The 22391-nt window shown below is 40.1% G+C and overlaps 1 protein-coding gene across 1 annotated transcript in view; it reads right to left on the reverse strand.

Annotated features, from left to right (window-relative positions):
- The window catches only part of AGBL1 (AGBL carboxypeptidase 1), a gene marked incomplete at its 5' end in the record, with an annotated part of 707101 nt that overhangs the window by 416602 nt on the left and 268108 nt on the right, over window positions 1-22391 (reverse strand). The window contains one exon of the mRNA XM_060002674.1: window positions 21249-21429. Coding sequence (XP_059858657.1) covers window positions 21249-21429 — 181 coding nt within the window. The remainder of the gene's footprint in view (window positions 1-21248; window positions 21430-22391) is intronic.

The following is a 22391-nucleotide window of genomic DNA, read 5'->3' on the forward strand; positions in this document are numbered from 1 at the left end:
CCATGGTTGAATGATTAAGTCACAGAAATATATTCATCTATAATTCACACTATCCTCCTCTGTGAATTAATCCATTAGGAATAAGATGTTTGTCGGAGAGAAATTACATTCATGGAAATATCAGTAGAATGGAAGTCAATTGTCTTTTGACTTGATCTTATCTATGCTGGAGAACTGGGTAAATTTTTATAAGCAACATAAAATCTCCAAGCTTATTTTTTTTTATCAGTAGAATGGAATCCTGGGTTAAACCAAGTAATTCTGAATACTTTTCCAGATACACACACACACACACACACACACACACACACACATATATAGTGTGGATATATATATGATATTTTATACTATTCAATGACTTTAAGTGGTTGAACCAGTAATTCTGAACTCTTCCAGATATATATATATATATATATATATATATATACACACACACACACATAAATATATAATGCTATTAATCACCTTTAAATGCCCTACCCAAGGAAAATATCCATTATATTGCATGCATCATATGCTAAGTCTCTCACTGGCCTAAAACCACTGAGTTAGAACACCCAATAATTCACTGTCAAGATGGCTAGATTAATAGCTAGATGTCATATTCCATTTTTTTAAAAGTCTGCCCTACATTAGATCAGATGGACTTCAATGGCCTCGATTACTCTTGAAGGGAGTCTTGCTGTCTGAATTTCCAGAATTACTACCACAAATGATGGGCTTTAATGTGCTGCAGCCTCCTTCTGGAGAGAGGCCCAGCCTAATCAGGACTTCAAACACTGTAATTCTTTGCCCTGACATTGGAAAGTTCAGCCCAAGCTCTGGACATTTTCACTTAACACTGCACTTAGAGAAAGACCTCAGCTTCTCTAGTATCAAATCTCTGGACATCATTTTAGGATAGGCCATCTCTTCCACGGATATAGTTCCTTTTAGATCAAGTCAACACCACAATCAGCTTCCTAGGTACTAGTCAATATCTAGTAATCTCTATTCAACTCACTTCTTGGTCTGGTTTAAATTTTTTTGTTTTTGTTTGTTGTCTGCCTAATACATGAAATATCCAAGGGAATGCCTTCTGAAGGAGTAGACTGCTCTCATCACAGAGACCTACATTATTAGGGAAAGAACACACCAGAAGATGCCTTTTTGTCCCAACCTAAGAAAGCTATACAGAGGCCCAATGGTGTGAATATATGATAACATAGAGGGACTAAAATTGTTTTTAATTCACTAGGAGTAAAAAATATATTCTTTTTTTTCTTTTGGTTTTCATGGGCTTAATTCTAACTATGAATTCCGTGATAAACTGGTATGTATCTTAAGTATTATTTGTTATATTAATTATTTTAACACTTCTTTAGCCCTAGTAAATATTAGGCACATTGTACAACTCATTTAACTCAAAATGATCTTATTAAGAAGGTACAACTATTTTGCCCATTTTACAGATGAGAAAAGTGAAGCACAGTGGATACTGTGGTGTGTCCCTCAGAGTACCTGCCTAGGACTGAAAAACTCATTTCTCAGCTGCTGTTGGCTACTGGTTCATGGTTGAGCACCTTCTCTAGGAATTGTCCTCAGGCAAAGGGATCTTCTTTGCCCAAGGCTGCACCCACTCCTCAGAGGCAGCCCACATTCAGTGACTGGTCATTAGTCAGGTACACAAAGGAAAGGCTCAGTCCACTTGCTTTAACTCAGGATATTCAAAGGCTACCCCAGCTGTAGAGTTTCCCATTCACCATCTGAGGCTTCTGTAATATCTGCATCACAATTCAACTCTACCCTAGTCCTGATCCAGCTACCCCTGTTCCCTCACAGGTGTTATTCACAAGAACACACTACAATAAACCTCCTGTAGCAAATCTCCATCTCAGAATATGTTTCCCACATAATCCAACCTATGAAAGTTCCTTGTCCAAGATCACACAGCCAGTAAGTGGCAAACCCAAGCAATCCAGCTCCAGAATGCATATTCTCAGCCACTATACTAATACACTTCTTTATAAGTAATAAGTTTAATTTTATGTCTGCATCTCAGTTAAAAGTCTGGAGCCACACTTCCCAAGGTGAGGGATAACTAATACTCTTCTAGGTCTTCTAGGTATATATCAACAAAACTGACCATGTTTGAATAAATTCAGTAAATGCCATGTAATTTACCCCCTATTGGATAGTCTCCATGCATGTTAATATTCCAATAGAACTGGTAGGTTCCGCAACAAAGAAATCTTTTTACATGAAATTTGCAATATGTTTTCCAACCATAACACCCTATTTTATGAAACATCTATTAGCACCTATCTGCTAGTGTCCTTCAGACCCAGTCTGGGAAATGTTGGCCTGAAAAAAACTTTCATTTTTCTTCTAAGAAACTTCTGCTTCCCCTTTTTAAACTCCCTTTGCTGTCTCACCATTTCTGGGATGCCATCTTAGGCAGGCCAAGGGAGTTCTAGCATTTTGTCCTTTTCTGTGCAAAACTCTTTGCGTTCTCTGCCTTAAGAAAGTACTTACCTTTGCTTTACATGCCTAAATGTCATAAGATTACACATAAGGTTATTAATGAATGTCCGCATAGGTTGCAAATGCATTATCCTAGCATGAAATGGCCATTCAGTGGGAGAAATTTTAAACCTAGCCTGTAAACTCAGGTCTAAAATTGTATGGATTTAAAAACCTACTGAACCTGACTAGACATCTTTTTTCTCTTCTATAAAGTGAGAGCAGGGCTAGCTTTGTTGAAATGCAACAGCCTTTCCAATGCTAACATTATAGGATTTCTTAACTTTCGATTTAATGTATAACGTAGTGGTAAGTAGGCAGGTTCTAGAATCACACACACACACACACACACACACACACACACACACACACAAACTCGTACAGAAACCTAGATTCTACACCCTCTTCGCTCAATTATTATCTGTGTTCTGTATGCCCTTTTGCTCCTAAAATATTAGTTTCGTCATGATTAAGTCATACTGGCAGTACTTATCACAGAGGATTGTTGTGAAGATTAAAAGAGATAATGCATGTAAAATGTTTAGCATTGTCAAGCACATGTTAAATGCTCAGTATATTTGTCATCTTCTTATCATTGATGTTGGCTGTGTTTATAGGGATGATGGTGGTAGCAGTGATGGCTGAGAGAGGAGGTGGTATATTATGTGTTTAAACTGTTCATTTTTCCTGGATTTCAACTGTGTGGATGACTAAGACCAATCAGCCAGAATAAGTCAGAAGATCACATGCACACATAATGGATTAATAAATGTGATTGTTGTTGTTATGACGTTGATGTTGAAGAATGATGCTAAGAGGCATGATAAAGCTATTATGCCATGCCTAATCTGCCTTCCACACCCAAGAGTAACTTGAAGAAGGCTAAGGAAACCAAACAGTGACAATTACATTATAGTTAAAAGATACTAAGTGCAGCCCATATAAGGACTTAGGTTAAAGAAGAGAAGTGATTCAAATGCCAAAATACTTAGAAAGATGGCTATCATAAATGAGATAATAGCCATAATTAATGAAGAAAAATAACTGTTCCCCATTTCCACTCTGGACCATACAAGAACAAAGGGACATAAATTGCTTTCAGACAAAATTAGATTGGCTACAACAAGAAAACATTTAAACTCTAAGAACTGGTCAGCACCAGCACATTTTACTAAGGGAGGCACTGTGACCTCTACTCAGAAATTCACAAATGACAGGGTAAATACCCATCTATTTGGGTGATTAAGGGGGAGATTATCTACAGTCAGAGGGAAAGATGCCATGCAATTCTTTGCAGTTCCTAAGTTTAGAAGATTATACAACTTAGCATGCAAAATACTGCTGTTCTCAACATAGGGCTGCCAACAAGGAAATTTCTCGAGGAACTCCTTGAGCCAAATTTCCCCGTTAAAGACCCAAGGTACAAGTCAGATAGGGGCAGGTGTATTCAAAGAGCAATAACAACACTCTCTAATTAGACACAGTCTCCTATGTGAGGCATCAACAGAACAGTGAGACTGGTGCTAGTAAATTAAAAATCCTGTTGCAATCACTCCCATGACATGCCCCCTTTCTTAAGCTCTACTCTCAGTTATTTTTTATTTATTGTAATTACTTTAGTAATAAGATTTGTTTTCTTGTTATTATATATATATATATATATTACTGTGCAGAGTAAGAAAAAAAATAATAGCCAAAAAGAGTTATGTTTCTTATTTATCTCCTTGGCTGTTATTGGGCCAGGGGGTGGGGTGAGGAACAGAGAGAAGCTGTAAATACAAAAGATCCCCCCTGCGCAGTGAAGATGTATAGGAGCATATTTGTAAGAAGGAAGCAGGGCAATAAAGGAATAAGACTAATAATTCAAAAGGGCTAGGTGGCTCAGAGAGATAAATAACCTTTTGCAAGGAAAAGACAACCTGGAAATCAGGGCAAGGAGGGTGGATCCGCATCACCAAGGTTTATGTGCTGCCTTTGACTTTCCTGTTTATAAATTCTGGCTAGCCAGGAAGAAGGACCCAGAATTTGAAAGCATAAGCCTCCCGGCAATTCCCCAATGCCATACTTAGAGGTGCAATTCTTTCTGGTTCTTGATGGGGTGCACTTTCCTAGGAATCCAGGCTTCTGTGGGTGGTGGGCAATGAGGCTGTGATGCTGAGACTCGGTACACCAAAGAGACAGTCCCTAGGCTGGGGGAGACAGACTCCACCGACCACGGACACTGCTCATTACAGACATCCTGAAACGCTCTTGGAGATGCACTGATGGAGGCTGAGGCTGATTATAGGCTGGCTTCTAAAAGACAAGAAGCCAGATTTTTGTCCATTCCAATGGGACAACTAAATTTATTTAAAGAGTAAGTATGGGGCTTCCCTGGTGGCACAGTGGTTGAGTGTCCGCCTGCCGATGCAGGGGACACGGGTTTGTGCCCCGGACCGGGAAGGATCCCACATGCCGTGGAGTGGCTGGGCCCGTGAGCCATGGCCGCTGAGCCTGCGTGTCCGGAGCCTGTGCTCTGCAACAGGGAGAGGCCACAACAGTGAGAGGCCCGCGCACCGCAAAAAAAAAAAAAAAAAAAGTAAGCATGAGGAGAAAAAAAGGCATTAGCTGAATTCCTCCAGCTCTAAACTTCTCTACTGCTGTATATTTTATACAGTTTATTCAACCCTATACCCAGTCCATAATTTTTAAGTCATAATCACAAGGACAACCAAAGCTCTAACTAAAGAGGTTGTTGTCCTTGCGACTGTGATTTTAAAATTATGGAGTGCATGTAGGATTGAATAAATTGTATACATATACATGTAATTGTATATATATATGATATATGTATCATATATATATTTAAATATATATATATTAAAGGAGGTTTTCTCACCTTTGACCTTATCCCATCCTCTGCAGAATACCTATCTCATCTATCCCTGCCAAATCTTATCCTGGATCTCTTTGAGAAACAGAAATGGAAGCAGCAAAGAGCCTGCTTGGCTTGGCCATTGAGAAGAACTTTGCATGTCCCACCATTGAAATTCAGGCAACAGAAAACAAGAAGGTTCAGATCAAAATGGTAGAGTAGGAAGATCCTGAGCTTACGTCCTCCCACAGACACATCAAAACTATAACTACATATGAGCAAATCTATCTGGGAATGACCTGCAGACCAGCAGAACAGATTTTCTACAACTAAGGACATAAAGAAAATATCACATCAAGACAGGCAGGAGCAGCAGAGATGTCACCCAGTCAGAGCCTACCGCGCCCCCATGGGATGACTCACAAATGGGACAGGTATCACATTTATGGAGATCCCCCCTGAGAAAGTGAGGGTCCAAGCCCAGTGTTGGGCTTTCCAGCCTGTGAGACGTGCACCAGGAAGACGAATGACCATAATGTCTGCCTCTGAAGATCAGGTCGGCTTCCATTCAGGAAAGACAGAGGGCTGTGGCAACCCAAGACTCCACTCCTGAAGACCTTGCAAAAACTCAGCCACTCCAAGTCCCAGTGCAGAGTCAGCAGCTTGAAAAGTGCCTGGGTCTTACAAGGAGATTCATCAACTCATTTTATAGTGTGTGAGCTGGGACCGAGTGGAACTTTCTCTAGGGAAAGATGTGCTGGTGGACGCCATTTTTTTTTTTTTATTCTCCTTCCACCTAGCTGGCCTGGTGCTGGTGGGCACTATCTCCGCCCCTCTCCGTCAATCTAGTTAATACCATGCACACTGCCCCAGCATTCCCCTGAGGACGCTCCACACCCAACCCACCCACCCAAGCCAGCCCCTCCAAAGTGGTTCTTTCTCTGGGAGACCAGACCTGTCCACCAGCACACCTGCAGTAGTCTCAGCCAGGCCTCAGAAACAGACCTGCCAAGGAGCAGCCCTGCCCACCAGGGCACCTGCAACAGTCACAGCCGGGCCTTGCAGATAGCTAGGCTGGGGGCCTACCCCACCCACCAGTGTGCTTGCAGCCCAACCATGAGAGGACGGCACACGCCACCTACACAGGAGCACCTGTGTGGTGATCACTTCTACATAAGATCACTCTTTCAAGACCAGGAAATGTAGCTGATAAACCTAATAAACAGAAACAAACACAGAGAGTTAGGCAAAGTGAAGAGACAAAGGAATACCTTCCAAATGAAAGAACAAGACAAAACCTCAGGAAAAGAACTAAACAAAAAAGAGGTAAGCAATTTACCAGATGAAGAGTTTAAAAACATAATCATAAAGATGCTCATGAACTTGGGAGAAGAATAGATGAACTCGGCAAGAACTTCAACAAAGAGTAAGAAATAGAAAATATAAAAAAGAACAAATCAGAACTGAAGAATACAATTACTGAAACGAATAATACACTAGATGGAATCAACAGCAGATTAGAGGATGCAGAATGGGTCAGTGATCTGAAAGACAGGCTAGTGTGAATCACCCAACTGGAATAGCAAAAAGAATTTTGAAAAATGAGAATAGTTTAAGGGACCTCTGAGACAACATCAAGTGTAATAACATTCACATTATAGGGTTCTCAGAAAAAGAAACTAGAGAGAAAGAGACAGAAAGCATATTTTAAGACAGCTGATTCACTTCACTGTACAGCAGAAACTAACACAACACTGCAAAGAAACTATACCCCAATTTAAATAATTAATTTATTTATTTTATTTAATTTTGAAAAAAAGAAAAGAAAGAAATAATGGCTGAAAACTTTCCTAACCTGGAGAAGGAAACAGACATTCAAGTCCAGGAAGCACATGGAGCCCCTAACAAGATAAACCCAAAGAGACACACACCAAGACACATTATAATTAAACTGCCAAATGTTTAAGATAAAGAAAGAATCTTAAAAGCGGCAAAAGAAAAACAAAAGACTATCAGCTGACTTTTCAGCAAAAACCTTACAGGTCAGAAGGGACTGGCACAATATATTCAAAGCGCTGAAAGGAAAAAACTTACAACCAAGAATACTCTACCCCAGCAAAATTATCATTCAGAATTGGAGGAGAGATAAAGAGTTTCCCAGACAAGCAAAAGCTAAGAGTTCATGGCCATGAAACTGGTCTTATAAGAAATGTTAATGGGACTTCTTTAAATGAAAAGAAAAGGCCATAACTAGAAAAAAGAAAATTATGAAAGAAAAAAAATCTCACTGATAAAGGAAAACATACAGTAAAGGTAGCTAATCAGCCACCTATAAAGCTAGTATGAAAGTTATTGTAAAAGACAAAAGTAGTAAAATCATCTATATATAAAATAGTCAAGTAATACTCAAAATAAAAAGATGTAAAATATGACATCAAAAACATAAAATATTGTGGGGGGCCAGTAAAAACTGTATTGCCTCATGGTAACCACAAACCAAAAATCTACATACTTATATGTGCAATCTAAAACACAAAGCAAACAAACAAAATAAAACAAAACAGACTCATAGATACAGAGAGTAAACTGGTCATTGCCAGAGAAGAGGGGGTTGAACGGTTGAGCAAAATAGGCGAAAGGGATTAAGAGGTACAAACTTTCAATTATAAAATAAATAAGTCACAGGGATGCACTGTACAGCAAAGGGAATATAATCAATAACATTGTAATAACTTTGTAAGATGACAGATGGTTACTACACCTATCATGGGGATCAATTAGTATACAAATGTCAAATCGCTATATTGCACACCTGCAACTAGTGTAGTACTGTATGTCAACTATACCTCAATTAAAAAGTTAAAAATAAGAAATATTCCTTCCTCCAGTTAAAAAAAAAAGAAAGAACACCATCAGAGGAACCCTTACTTTTATAATTCCATACAGTGTTTAACAGTTTCAAAGTACTATGGTATTTGACCATGATAATAATTAGGTGAGGTGCAGTGGTTAGGGTTTACTAGTCCCTTAATACTTTGAAGAAACAGGAGTGGAGAGGTTAAGCAACTTGTCCAAAGCCACATGGATGGAAAGAACACAACTCTGACCTAAACCAGAGTCTTCTGATTGCCTGATGGGAATTCCTTGTACTACACCACAATCACAGTCATCCCAGATGGGAAAAGAAGAGCGAGCCAGGGGGAAGGCAGAAAAAGTACAAATAGTTTCCTTTGAGCAAAGCAATGAGATCTTCTTATAGCTCTGATAACAAGGGGACAGGCTCTCCTCTTCCTTCATAAAAGCAGAGTCTCCCCAAGAGTAAATGGCGAAAGAAAAAGCACCCTCAGTATTGGCAGGAGCTGTCAGGTCTGTGCTTCCTATTTTCCAGTTATAAACTTTCATGAATTTTAGGGAGCCATGTGACATACATCATTAAATACATGGTAGATGTGATGGGAATTGTGAAATAACATATCTATATTATACTCAAGGGTTTGCTTTATAAAGGCTTCTAAGTGCATGTTGAAAGAAGGTGTTAAGAGTGGGGACACGGGGCTTCCCTGGTGGCGCAGTGGTTGAGAGTCTGCCTGCTGATGCAGGGGACGCGGGTTCGTGCCCCGCTCCGGGAGGATCCCACATGCCGCGGAGCGGCTGGGCCCGCGAGCCATGGCCGCTGAGCCTGTGCGTCCGGAGCCTGTGCTCCGCAACGGGAGAGGCCACAACAGTGAGAGGCCCGCGTACCGCAAAAAAAAAAAAAAAAAAAAAAAAAAAAAAAAGAGTGGGGACACGAAAAAGAGAGATGTCTAAAGGGGAAATCAAGAAAGAAGAATAGATGCCCATCTGTCTCCCTCCTTGCCTGCATCCCTGCCCCCATTTCCTCCTCCTATAGGGGAAGGAACAGAGAAAAACTGGAGTGCAGACAGATATCAAAAGTTGCCCAGCCAATGAGGGAGAAAAGCATTTAACAAAACAAATGCATTTCCCCAAGAGCTTCAGCTCCAACTTGATCAATGATTCTGCAACACTGAATCATTTTTAATGTAATGCTTCTGGGAAGAAAGGGGGGAACCCATCAACTACAGGCACAGTTGGCAAGAGCTGGGTATTAGCATTTGGTAGCATTTATTATCGCTGTTTATGATGGCATAAATTAGGTTTATGCTGATATAATTAATGACCCTAAATTTAGGAATAATAAATGGTGGTATTTATTCAGCACTGCAATGTCTGAAGAAGGCAAATGTAGTAGTCAAGCTCCTGACTCCCTCTCGGTGTGCAGGCTGTGGTAGGAACGGGTGTGAGCAAGGAAGCCCTTGGAAACATGCTCCCAGAACTCTCCACCCAGCACTATGCATCATTTAACACTATGCAAATGACTTAGCAGCAGGACCTTAACAGTTCCCAGAGCAAATAATTTTCATTTTGACCTCTAAGAACAAGCTCATCAGCAAGATTGTGTCACATTTCCCTCTAGAACCAAGACCCTCAAATGTTCCCTTAGCTCACACTCTTCCTATGGGGTATGCACAGAGGTTTGGACAGTTGTACCAAATGCTACACTCTTCATGGATCTCTTTACCTCCTTCCACCTCTTAGAAGGAACATCACTGATGTCCTGCAAAATCTCTATAGACCATGATTTGAGAATTACTGGCAGATATTTACAAGGAAAGTATTTAAGGCAGAAAACATTTACGTTTGCATCTTTTAAAACAATTTCAAATGCATGTTTGTCTTTCATTTTGTAGTTATCTTCAAAACCTGTGAGGTTAAAATATTCCTGTAAATGTTACCTTTTTGTGCCTAAGAGAGTATCTTAGCATTCAAAATGGACTAATACTTCCATTATTCCTTTTTTTCAGTGAGGGCAGGAGGTAAATGGAGAAAATTACAGTTCTTCCGATCGAATAACCCCTTCTAGATCAGAATAACATTCTCCCCCATTTTCAAATATAAGGAAAGGAAAGCAAAGAGAAAGAGATTAAAATACCCCTTGCCTACCTCTTCCCAGAGCCCCTTAACACAAAGACCCGCAAACAGGGTAGAACCAGACCCAGAATGACATTTCCATCCAAATAGCCAACCTTTGCTCCATGTCCAAAAAATTAAAATTTTCCTAAAAACAAATAAAGCACAAATATCCATCCACTGATAACTCTGTTCCAAAGAGTACGAAATAGCAAAACAATCTAAATTTCAGAAGTCCATGATTGCAAGTTTAAGTTCCTTTGTCAGCTCCCAGGCAGAGCAGTTGGGTTCTATATTGAAGGACAGATGACTGTTGTAGGCTAAGCTTTAACTGCTAAGAAATATGACCTTTGACCAGCAAACATTCCATAGAGAGATTCCACAGCAGGACCATTGGATTGCCTGGCCTCACTGAAAGGAAAATTTGGAGCTGAAACTTTGGAATGAGAGTTCAAAGGGGAGTTATCATCCTCATGTTGTATCACATCATGTCATGTCATCATGACCATCAGCACCATTTCTACAGACATCGTGGACTCAATCATTCATCTTCCCAAAGGCCACAGAGAATGTAGGACTTTCTCCTTATAGGCTCTTCAGCCTGTGACATTTTGGCCTTTGTACAGGAGGACACAGTGCCTTGCTGAGTGAGAGAGAGAAAGAGAAAGAGACCCATGGGGAGACTGACCATCTGACAGCCAATATTCCTCTGCCTTTGCTGGTCTCCCCTGATTCTTCCTGCTTCTCCTTCTCCCCACTAGGAAGGAGTGTGCTCTGCTGTTCTTGCTTTTCAGGACGTACTGCAGAACTCATCCACAGGCATACAGAAATTCTATGCTTCAGAAGCCAAACATGGATGGTGAGTCCATAGAAAAGCCAATCACTTCCCTATGTGATCCAGCAGGAGACCTAAGGGCACAAATCTTCCCAGCTTGGAAGATACTTATTAAACCTTAGCCTGTTGGAGACTACCCAGACATAAAATCACACTTCCTGATGTGTCCTCTGTCATTCTTTCAAGACAGTGGCTAAAAGCAGGAGAAGGACATGGAGAAGGTTAAGTATCATGCCCATAGGTTCAACAAAAACCATACCTCAAATGGATAGGATACAAATTTTCCCTTCCAAGCAAACCTGTAGTAAAACATTGTGTCGATGGTACACCAATACTTAAGTGCTAATATTTAACTGAAGATGTATCCAAAAGCTCATTTCTGATGGAGGTAACTCAGGGCCCCTTAGAGCCCTTGTTCTGGTCTGGGATGATATACCTGGAGGGTCACACGTTAAAAAGAATTTAGAAAAGGTCAGGCACCCTGAGTTAGACTCAACAAATATGTGTTAGGCACCTACCACTTCCCAAGTTCTACGCTAACAACATTCAAAAGGAGAGTCACCAGATGACTACCCAGAAGCTTTGACATAAGTAGGGCTGCACAGCCAAGTGGAAAGAACACGAGCTTTGCAACCTGAGTTTAATTCCTGACTCAGCTGTGTGGCTGACCTTGCATATGCCACCCAGTCTTTTGCCTCAGATTTTTTTTTTCATTTGCAAAATGGGAGTAAAATATTTACTTTTTGCATAAGTATAAAAAACTTAAATTTAAAATCATATTTTTATCCTATTACATTCACAAGGAATAAAAAGAGTGATAATGTGCAGTGTTAACAAGGTATGGGGACCAGGCCCTTTCATCCATCAGTGGTAGGAATATACATCTGTGCATCTTCTATAGAGAGTAGTCTGGCAATAACATACATCAAATAAAAAATATGCATAACATCTGACTCAACAGACTACTTTCAAGAATTTACCTTAAGGAAATGACTGGAGAAATTTGCCCAGAGACTAACAAGACTCTTCACCTGTCTGTTGTTTATAATGGAGAATTGTTTAAATCAATTATGGCCCATCAAGACCATGAGATTGCTCTTTTCAAAACTATAAATGCCATTTGTATTCTTTGCTGTAGGAAGAAGCTGTCTGTTTATAAACTATACTACAAAATACATTACCTTATGAAAGTTAACATGGGTATGAATATAGAAATATGTTTAAGGAAACAGCTGATATACCTGAAGCGGTCAATTTACAAACAAATGGCTGATGGACCTTCTTCAGCTTGCTAACAGTGTTTCTCTCTGGGCAGCCTGATCCAGGGAGGGCCTCCAGGTTACAAAATTCTGCAGGCAAAATGTAATTATCACGGATGATAATGTGAACAATGCCCCTTGGATTAACGTAATGTATTAGCCCCAAATTTGGGTGCTTTTTAATTTCTTCTTTAAGCGTTTTCTCTACACTAGGATTTTCTACAAAAATGATGTCTCATTTTTCCCCCCATTGGAAACAATAAAACCATTTTATTTTTTGAAAACAAAGAAGTCACATATAAACAATAATAAGCCTGATGCAAGTGCATGTTGGACACTCAGTAAACCAACGCTTTGTGCTTGTTTCTCACCAACTGTCTCTGAGCTCTCAGCCCACAATTCTATCCTCCGCTCTGTCACACCGCAGCTAAAACTCTACAGATCGCAACGCTCAGACTCCCTTGCCAGTCGGTTTCCTGCTAAGTTCTGCCAATGAAGAGGCACTAGAGGGAGACAGGAAGGCAGGAAGAGGAAGAAAAGGATACCCTTTATGTTTCCCAGTTCCAGTTAATGAGACTAGGGCAGCAGCAGGGGACTGGCTGAACTGCATCTTAAGACGCACAGCACTAGCATCACTGCATCTTCTCACAGGTACCAGCAGCAGGCGGGATGCATCCCCTTGCCATCTGGATACTTTCATTCCTTCACCCTTTCAACTGCGCCCTTTGGTCCCCTGAAGCCCTTGCCAAGTCAGACTCCCTTCTCAGAGTTCCACACACCAGCATCATGGAGCCTTTCCAACCCTGGGTTCTGGTAACTCCACCTCTTCCCTTTGCTTCCCCATGCTTGTAGGCAGTGCCCGCCTCTGCAAATGTTAAATCTCCTGGTTTCTTCTGCATCCCCCCGTTTTTTTTTAATTTTTTAAAATTTATTTATTTATTTATTTATGGCTGTGTTGGGTCTTCGTTTCTGTGGGAGGGCTTTCTCTAGTTGCGGCAAGCGGGGGCCACTCTTCATCACGGTGCGCAGGCCTCTCACTATTGCGGCTTCTCTTGTTGCAGAGCACAGGCTCCAGACGCGCAGGCTCAGTGGTTGTGGCTCACAGGCCTAGCTGCTCTGCGGCATGTGGGATCTTCCCAGACCAGGGCTCAAACCCGTGTCCCCTGCATCAGCAGGTGGACTCTCAACCACTGTGCCACCAGGGAAGCCCCTGCATCCCCTTTTTGAACTTTCAGACTTCTACCACCAGTGTGAATCAAATCTCTTCTTCTTTAACACCTATTATCTTGACTGTATCATGTATCATTTTTATAATTAGAAGACAATGAAGTTATTTTATTTTTTAAATGTCCCAATTATACGGAGCACGACTCTTAAAACATATTAGCCATTGTACTTATTATTCCCTGTTCCCGTAGGAATCTCTCCAACTATGACTGCTACTGATCTTCTGCACCAATCTGAGGCAGACATTTTATTTCAACCTCAATAACACAGCTGAAACAAGACGAAAAGGCTTATTAACACTTTACTTAGAATAAATGATATAACAGATGATAACTACTCACAGAAAATTTAAAACTGATTATTGGTATAGCTGTTCTCATTCTCAAGCAGCCATGTGAGGGATTGCTTCTTCCAGCCTCTTCCACATAGCAGATGCCATGTTTCCTCAGTGACCTAGGGGGACCCTCTGGTTAGACCAGAGTTTCTTCACTTTTGAGCTCCAGAGAATTATCTCTTCCCCCCTAAAGGTCCATCTGTCAGGCATCTTTTCTTGTTCCAGGATCTACTCCTTTCCAGGAAGATTGACAATGGGAATAACAAATTCATTCAATGACTACACTGCTCTCTACCCACAGGGAAGTCTTCAAGGCCAGTAGCAAATGTATCATAGTATGAAGGGCAAGAATGCTTACTGCCATGATCTAAAGATCTAGCATCAAAAACCCCTGAGTTGCTTGTATGATTGTAGGTAGGTGAGGAGGCAGCCCAAGAAACAACTAATGTTGAATTTCTCACCAGTCTGTTGTTTAGGAGCTCAGAGAGTATCTTCCATTCTTTCTTGAGCATAATTTTTAAAAATTATATACTTACTACAGTCCGTTTTTTTTTCAAATGTAACTGATCTGAGAAATCCGAAAGTCTGAGAATCACTGCTACATGTTTTTATATTGAAGAGATTTGAAATACATTAAAAGTTAGAGCTGAGGTCACATAAGAGGGAAGCCCTGAACATATCAAAAAAGGAGGAAAGAGGCATAGCCCAGCCCAAAGGTGAAGTGAACCCAATGGGGATAATCATAAGCATTTTGTGATCCTGAACAGTTACTTGAGTGAAAACGTACAATAGAATGGGCAGTGGAATGGCAGCCCTGTGGCCAAACTGTTCAAAGTCAGCTGGGTGCTGTTTACAGCCAAAAGTTGGCATCAACAGGAAGTATGTCTTCTCCAGAGGAGAAAGCTGGCAGGACACAGTAGAGTGTTGAGGTCCAAGCCACGCTGGGAATTCAAATTCCATGAAGGAAAACTGAGGATGAACTAATTCATTCATCCTGGGCCAAGATTGCGGAAAGCAGGGGAGGCTATGCCTTCTTTCATCCCAGTCACACTGGATGTGAAGATCAAGGTCAACAAGACTAATTTCAGAGACCATCTGCTGATGGGGCTGAGGCTTTACTTGCATCTCCATCCAAGTTTGGGAGAGCTGATAGATTAAAATCAACATGGGCTCTGGAGGTAGACATGGGTATGTGTGTGCCAGAGTGTGTGTGTGTGTGTGTGTGTGTGTGTGTGTGTGTGTGTGTGTGTGTGTGTGTGTGTGTGTGTGTGTGTGTGTGTGTGTCTATTTGCTTGAGTGTTTTAATTATCTAGACAATTTTTCATGCCATTTCTGCCTTGAACTAGGCTATGTGATAACTCATTTTATCTCTTTAGTCTCAATTTCCTTATCATTTGAAGCACTGGGACTAAATAATATACAATAACCTGCTCAGCTAGAACATTTTAAGATTCTTTTATTCTAATTCCCTTAACTCTCTATAGAAAAGGAATGTAGAATAGACAGAAGTTTTAGTTCTGGCTCTGTAATACGAGCTATTTCAACTGCACTGAAGACTTCACCCCTGTATACTCAAGTTTCTGCACCTGAAAATTATACGGAAGATCTACCTTGGTTGGGCCATAGTTACTATTAGATAAGAAAATATATGTAAAAGAGCAAGGTTCTTTCTTGGCTTATAAAAAGTACTAAATATTTTTTTTATAAAGTCTGTGAGTGCTCTTATTGTAGTAAAATAAAGGCTTCACAATCCACAGAGTAAAAGACTATTGATAGTAAATTTAAATGGTCCCAGATAGTTAAAACTGTCAAGATTTTTATCTGATTTTTATAGTTTCATGTGTTTCCACTAGAGCATTCAGCCTATTACTTCTTAATACCTTGGTGTGTTTACTTATAGCACTGTCTTTTGCTCTTTATGGTTGTTTACATCTCTTCCACAATGGCCTTGGAAGAAAGTAATCAAGTTTGCAGCGTTGTATATATACTAAGAATAAATATACTCTGACTCTCCTGGGAATAAAATGTTGGCCTGGGTGTTGATTTTATAAAAATTATTTGTCACTACCCTCCACCCAGCAAGCAAAGTCCAAAAATTGGGAATCATGCTAGATTTCTTCCTCTCCTTCACTTACTTCTCATGTTGACCTTTTAAGTCATCACCTGTCTTCTCCCCACTCCCCACTCTAATCAAGCTGCCATTATCACTTCTGCTCTAACCCTACTGGTTGTCTCCTTGTTCTTTTATCCCATGTTGGAAAGAATTATAAGAAACAAGGGATCACTGCATCAGTCCTCCTGGATTACTTTGAACTCAGCCCAGTTCAATACAAACTACCAGGCCAACAAGATGGTAAATTGTTTCTTTTGGAAACCATCTTTGTATTTTGTTTTCCTGTTACAGACATATGTTGCTAAGAGATCTTTGGCTTGACAAGACCCACTATATCTTTGCTAGAACATCCTGGCTTTGTCTCCCTGACCACTGCTATCAAAACCTCCCAGCCATCCTCAGAGGCTCATTAACATCACCACACAAGGAAACTACTCCACCTTTACACAGTTTTGCAAACTCCACAGGGGTCCGTGATTTTTTTTTTTTTTTGAGGCTCACAGAATCTTTTTTATTTAAAAGCTGAGTCTTCTAATACAGTGATTTCCTGAAGTTTCAAATAACTTGCAAAGTATGAAACCTGAATTCCTTTGTAAGGTCTTCTGTGATACCTTTAACTTTCAGTCATAGCATTTAAATGAAGGCAGCTATGATTTTAAAATATAGTACATAATGATAGGTACACAGAAATATTATGCATTTTTTCATAAGTACTTTTGCATGATACTAGCAGGGAGAGAAAGAAAAGCATCTTGTGGTAGGTTAAGTGGCAAGTTCAGGTTCAGGCTCTCTAATCTTTAGGCAAAAAGCTTGCCTCTTTGCTGGTCAGACCACACACAGGGCAGTTCTGTTAATGTTTAGAAGCCTATGAATAGGAATGTGTCCAAAGAAAATCAATGACGATCAGAACATCAGAAACAATACCACATAAGCAATGTTTAGCTGAACCACATCAAACTTGGGAGAGGGCTTCACCTGAGGAAGTTAAGGCATGTAAAATGGGGATTAGATCTTATCCTTGTTTCTACACATTTTAGAAATGTGTAGAATGTGTAAAATTGTAAAATTTTAAGTTTTAGTTAATGTGTAAAATTCACAAGGCAAAGATCAAAACAAAGAAAAACAAATCCACCTAATTATACACTATGGAATGGGTATGTCCTGAAATGGAATGTCAACAAAGCATTTAAGTAGAAGTTAGATAAACCATATGTTAGGTGTGTTCTAAGGGTTCGTGAGCTGAAACTTTTTTTTTTTTTTTTTTTTTTTTTGCGGTACACGGGCCTCTCACTGCTGTGACCTCTCCCGTTGTGGAGCACAGGCTCCGGATGCGCAGGCTCAGAGGCCATGGCTCACGGACCCAGCCGTCCTGCGGCATGTGGGATCTTCCCGGACCCGGGCACGAACCCGTGTCCCCTGCATCGGCAGGCAGACTCTTAACCACTGCATCACCAGGGAAGCCCTGAGCTGAAACTTTTAAGCCCATTTATTGTATGTTATGATTCCATGGCAGTCTCAAGTCTTTTGGTAATGATGTGCAACAACCTGGGGATTTTTTTTTTCAGTAGAATAATGCTATGATTTCCAAATCCCTTTCAGCCAAAATTGTTTGGGTGATCCAAGTAACCTACGAAGTGCCTTGAGCTCCATGATGAAAGATGCTATATAAATAAAAAGGGTAATTTAGTCATAATAAATAACGGTAATGACGATGGATGGTGGTGTCACAGAGAAGCTGGCCTGCCATTAAGGAGCCCAAAGCAACCAGCTGTAAGCTGGAAATAATGTGTGCCCAGGCCAGGAGGATATTCAGTGACTGAGACCATGTTAACCTTTCAACCAAAGACCTGGATCAAGCCTCTGATTCAGAGGTGTGAGCGTTTGAAATGGAAAAAACTACAGTATTTATTCCAGAGCTTGAATGTTACTTTGGACTTATAAGACCTCTACCAACACAGGTCAACAGGGAGCTTCCTCTTCCAACAGAAAAGAAAATCGAGTAGGTCAGAGGAAGAGCCAGAATTCCAGACTAGAGTTATGACTCTGAACCCCATGCTCTTTCCATCCTCTACCAGACCCCAGACAATTCAATGGAACATGTAACTTCAGAAAAGAGCCAACTTGGATGAGAAAATGTTGAAAAGAGGTCATGTCTCTCAAGATGGCTTGCAGAGCTGTTTTCCATCCATTTAGGCTCAGTAAGCCTGCTAGTAAAACTCTTAGCCCCTCAAGCAGGGAGGAGCCATGCACTGAGGCCCTGGAGCTGATCTCCAGAGTTAAAGGAACACGTGGTAGGAGCCAGCTGAGTTCTGTTGGACCAGGAAAGGATACTGCTTTAGGGCTTTGTCCAGCTTGAGATCTAGGAAGCCTGATTGCTGCCAGAGGCCTGATTGATGCCACCTGCTGAAGGACTTGGCCTTTGGACTCCCAAGCCTCACACATGCTTGAAGACCAACCAGTCACCATATGCAAAGAGGAAGGACCCTCCTCTCTGCCCACCAAAAACTACCATCAAAAAAAAAAAAAAAAAATCTGGAAGCTACAAATCTAGGAATCTTGTTAGAACACATGGATGCTTTCCTTACCTACTTATCTTTCCTTTTTTTTTTGGTGGTATCTATTGAAATTTTAGTTTTACAGCCTTTAGCTTTAACTTGCTTGCATTTTGGCATAATTTAACATACTTTATCATTTGGAATTTATTCTCATCCTCTTTTGCTAGTTTATCATCTTTAAATTTTTAACCTTTTTAACTTAACAATATTCTTTTTGTGCTTTTCCTTTGAAGCTAGTCTACTCTCAGCCTTTTAACATTTATTTTGGGTTTTTATTTCCTGAAAGAAATTATTATTTTATATTTCTTAAACATTTTCTTATTAATTTTAAGTCACTGTAATTTTATCTCTGAAATTTTTGTTTTCTTTTTTAATTTCTTTATAACTCTCATTTTACCTCTTCTGTTTCACCTTTTCAATATTGCTCTATTTTCCCAGTTTTTAAACATATGCTTTTGCCTCTTTAAAACTGATATTTGAAATTATAACTTCTTCTGCATTTTTATTTTTAGCTTTTGAAATTATTTTTCCTTTCAATTTTTCTGTTTACCTTGTATTCTGTTTATTTCCATAGGATACCAATGTCTAATCCTATAGTAAAAAAGAATCATTTGTTACCATAGGAAGGGGCTTTAAGTCTTTTTCCACAGTTTGAGGCAGGTATGTATGAATGTTAATCCTGTCACCCCAACCCACTGACTCAGTGATCTTGGGAACCTGCTCTTCTATCTGGGCCTCAGCTCACAACTCTGCAAATGCTGACACCTTACGACACTGGAATTCACCTTTCCTATTATACATTCTCAAAGGCATGGAGGAGCTAAGCCAGGAGAAACACCACCCCAATCTTCCCTCTTGCAGCCAACCATTTTTCAGTCGTTTCACTTTTAGCCATTCCACAGCCATTTTTCAACCATTTCAGCCATTCCATTTAGATAAAGTGACACTTTTATTACAGCTGTATCCAGAATCCAGTAAAATACAACTGAGAATAAAGATTTATCTGCAGGAAATAGAAGCAAATCAAAGCATTGGTCTTTTTTTGTTTGTTTGTTCGTTTTGTTTTGTTTTATTATTTCTTTTAATCTTTTTTTTTACACAGCAGGTTCTTATCAGTTATCTATTTTATACATATTAGTGTATATTTGTCAATCCCAATCTCCCAATCCATCCCACCACCCTCCCTCACTGCTTTCCCCCCTTGGTGTCCATACATTTGTTCTCTACATCTGTGTCTCTATTTCTGCCTTGCAAACCAGTTCATCTGTACCATTTCTCTAGATTCCACATATACGCATTAATAAACGATATTTGTTTTTCTCTTTGACTTACTTCACTCTGTATGACAGTCTCTAGGTCCACCCACGTCTCTACAAATGACCCAATTTCGTTCCATTTTATGGCTGAGTAATACTCCATTGTATATATGTACCACATCTTCTTTACCCATTCGTCTGTCAATGGGCATTTAGGTTGCTTCCATGACCTGGCTATTGTAAATAGTGCTGCATTGAACATTGAGGTTCATGTGTCATTTTGACTTATGGTTTTCTCTGGGTATATGCCCAGTAGTGGGATTGTTGGGTCATATGGTAATTCTATTTTTAGTTTTTTAAGGAACATCCATACTGGTCTCCGTAGTGGCTGTATCAATTTACATTCCCACCAACAGTGCAAGAGGGTTTCCTTTTCTCCACACCCTCTCCAGCATTTGTTGTTTGTAGATTTTCTGATGAGGCCCATTCTAACCGGTGTGAAGTGATAGCTCATTGTAGTTTTGATTTGCATTTCTCTAATAATTAGTAATGTTGAGCAGCTTTTCAAGTGCTTCTTGGCCATCTGTATGTCTTCTTTGGAGAAATGTCTATTTAGTTCTTCTGCCCATTTTTGTATTGGGTTGTTTGTTTTTTTGATACTGAGCTGCATGAGCTGCTTGTAAATTTTGGAGATTAATCCTTTGTCAGTTGCTTCATTTGCAAATATTTTCTCCCATTTTGAGGGTTGTCTTTTCATCTTCTTTATGTTTTCTTTTGCTCTGCAAAAGCTTTTAAGCTTCATTAGGTCCCATTTGTTTATTTTTGTTTTTATTTCCATTACTCTAGGAGGTGGGTCAAAAAAGATCTTGCTGTGATTTATGTCAAAGAGTGTTGTTCCTATGTTTTCCCCTAAGAGTTTTATAGTGTCTGGTCTTACATTTAGGTCTTTAATCCATTTTGAGTTTATTTTTGTGAAGCACTGGTCTTAACTTCAAGAAAATCACAATTTGAGCCCTGACTTTGTCCTAACCAAGTAACTGGGGGAGTCATTTGATTATTGTGGACACCAATTCCCTCCTTTTTAAAAGGAGTGTTAGATGAGATTATTTCTATGGATTCCTCTGTTATTGCCAATGAGTCTATACCTTTCTATTCAAAGGAACTATGAGATTGACATTAATGTATATGGAGATTACCCTGTTATTTGTACCAGGTAACAGAACCCAAGAGAAGTTATTCCTGCCAGAGTACCAAGACCTCTCCAGTCAAGCCCATTGAGCAAAACAACAACATGTTACCATGGTAACATAAATGCGGACTAGGTTGAGCCAGGTGCCTGACATACTTGCCATTGATGACACCATCTGGGTTGAGCATGGGGATGATCTTGAAAATGAAGTTTTCCCTCAAGAGCCTAGCCACAGGGTCACTGCTGACCAGGAACTCCAAGGTCCCCTTCATCACCCAGCTGGCATTGCTCTCTCCTGGGTGAACTCGAGCAGTAATCACCTGGTATGGGCGCTGCCCTGCAGAAAAAGAGACACAAGAAAATTAACGTAAGTACACTTTTCATTTCCACCCAGATAATCTCCAGGAAGCCAGTATTACACGTGACTGGCATGAAGCCTGAAACAGGTTGACTGTTTCTAATACACATCTAATGTACATGTATCCATTTTCCATCTGCCTCTATGGTCTGCAAGACTCAAGAGAGTATAAAGTTAAAGCTCAAGGCTGTTATCCAAAGCATAAGTACTTAGTGGCATCAAAACCAACCAAGAATCAGATTTTGGCAAGACCACCAAAGAAATAATTTACTCTTCAGAGTCCAACAGCATGATGCTGGGTGTCCCAGATCTGAGATTGAATCTTATCTTCATCATTTACCAATTGTAAGACCTCAGCCAAATGACTTAATTTCTCCAAGGCTGCTTTCTCATCTGTAAAATGAGGCCAATAATACTGACCTCCTGCAGCTGTTCTAAAAACTAAAGGATGTGATTATAAAGAACTTGGCATATTGCTTGCTGTTCAGTGTGTACCTGTTAGCTCTCTCCCTTCTCAATTATAAAGTCTGTGGTTAGGATGGTGCCTCACATTCCCCAGTAGAAATAGGAGTCAAGTACAGAAACTGAATTGGGAAATTTATGACTGACTTTATGACACTGAAGCCAATCCTGGAGAGATTTCACAAAAGAGGGAAGCACCTGGAAGCTTAATCTTGGAGTTGCAATACTTCCTTCACTTTGCAGAAGAAATCAGGAACACACTCTCTGCCAATCACAGGGAGTGTATTGACATGAATAGATCTTATGAAGAATGCATTGATGAAAGAGAGACTTATCATTTCTTTGCTGACAGAAGACACATGGAGTATCGTAGTGTTGAAACGTATTCTTAGGCCACATCTGGGTTCAGGTGGTAAATGTCTTTTGATTGATTGGTGATGTCTGTCCCCATACACTTGAGGAACAAGTGGGGAACATGT

The sequence above is a fragment of the Delphinus delphis genome, chromosome 2 (genome assembly GCF_949987515.2).
Source record: "Delphinus delphis chromosome 2, mDelDel1.2, whole genome shotgun sequence".
In the NCBI taxonomy this organism is placed as follows: domain Eukaryota; kingdom Metazoa; phylum Chordata; class Mammalia; order Artiodactyla; family Delphinidae; genus Delphinus; species Delphinus delphis.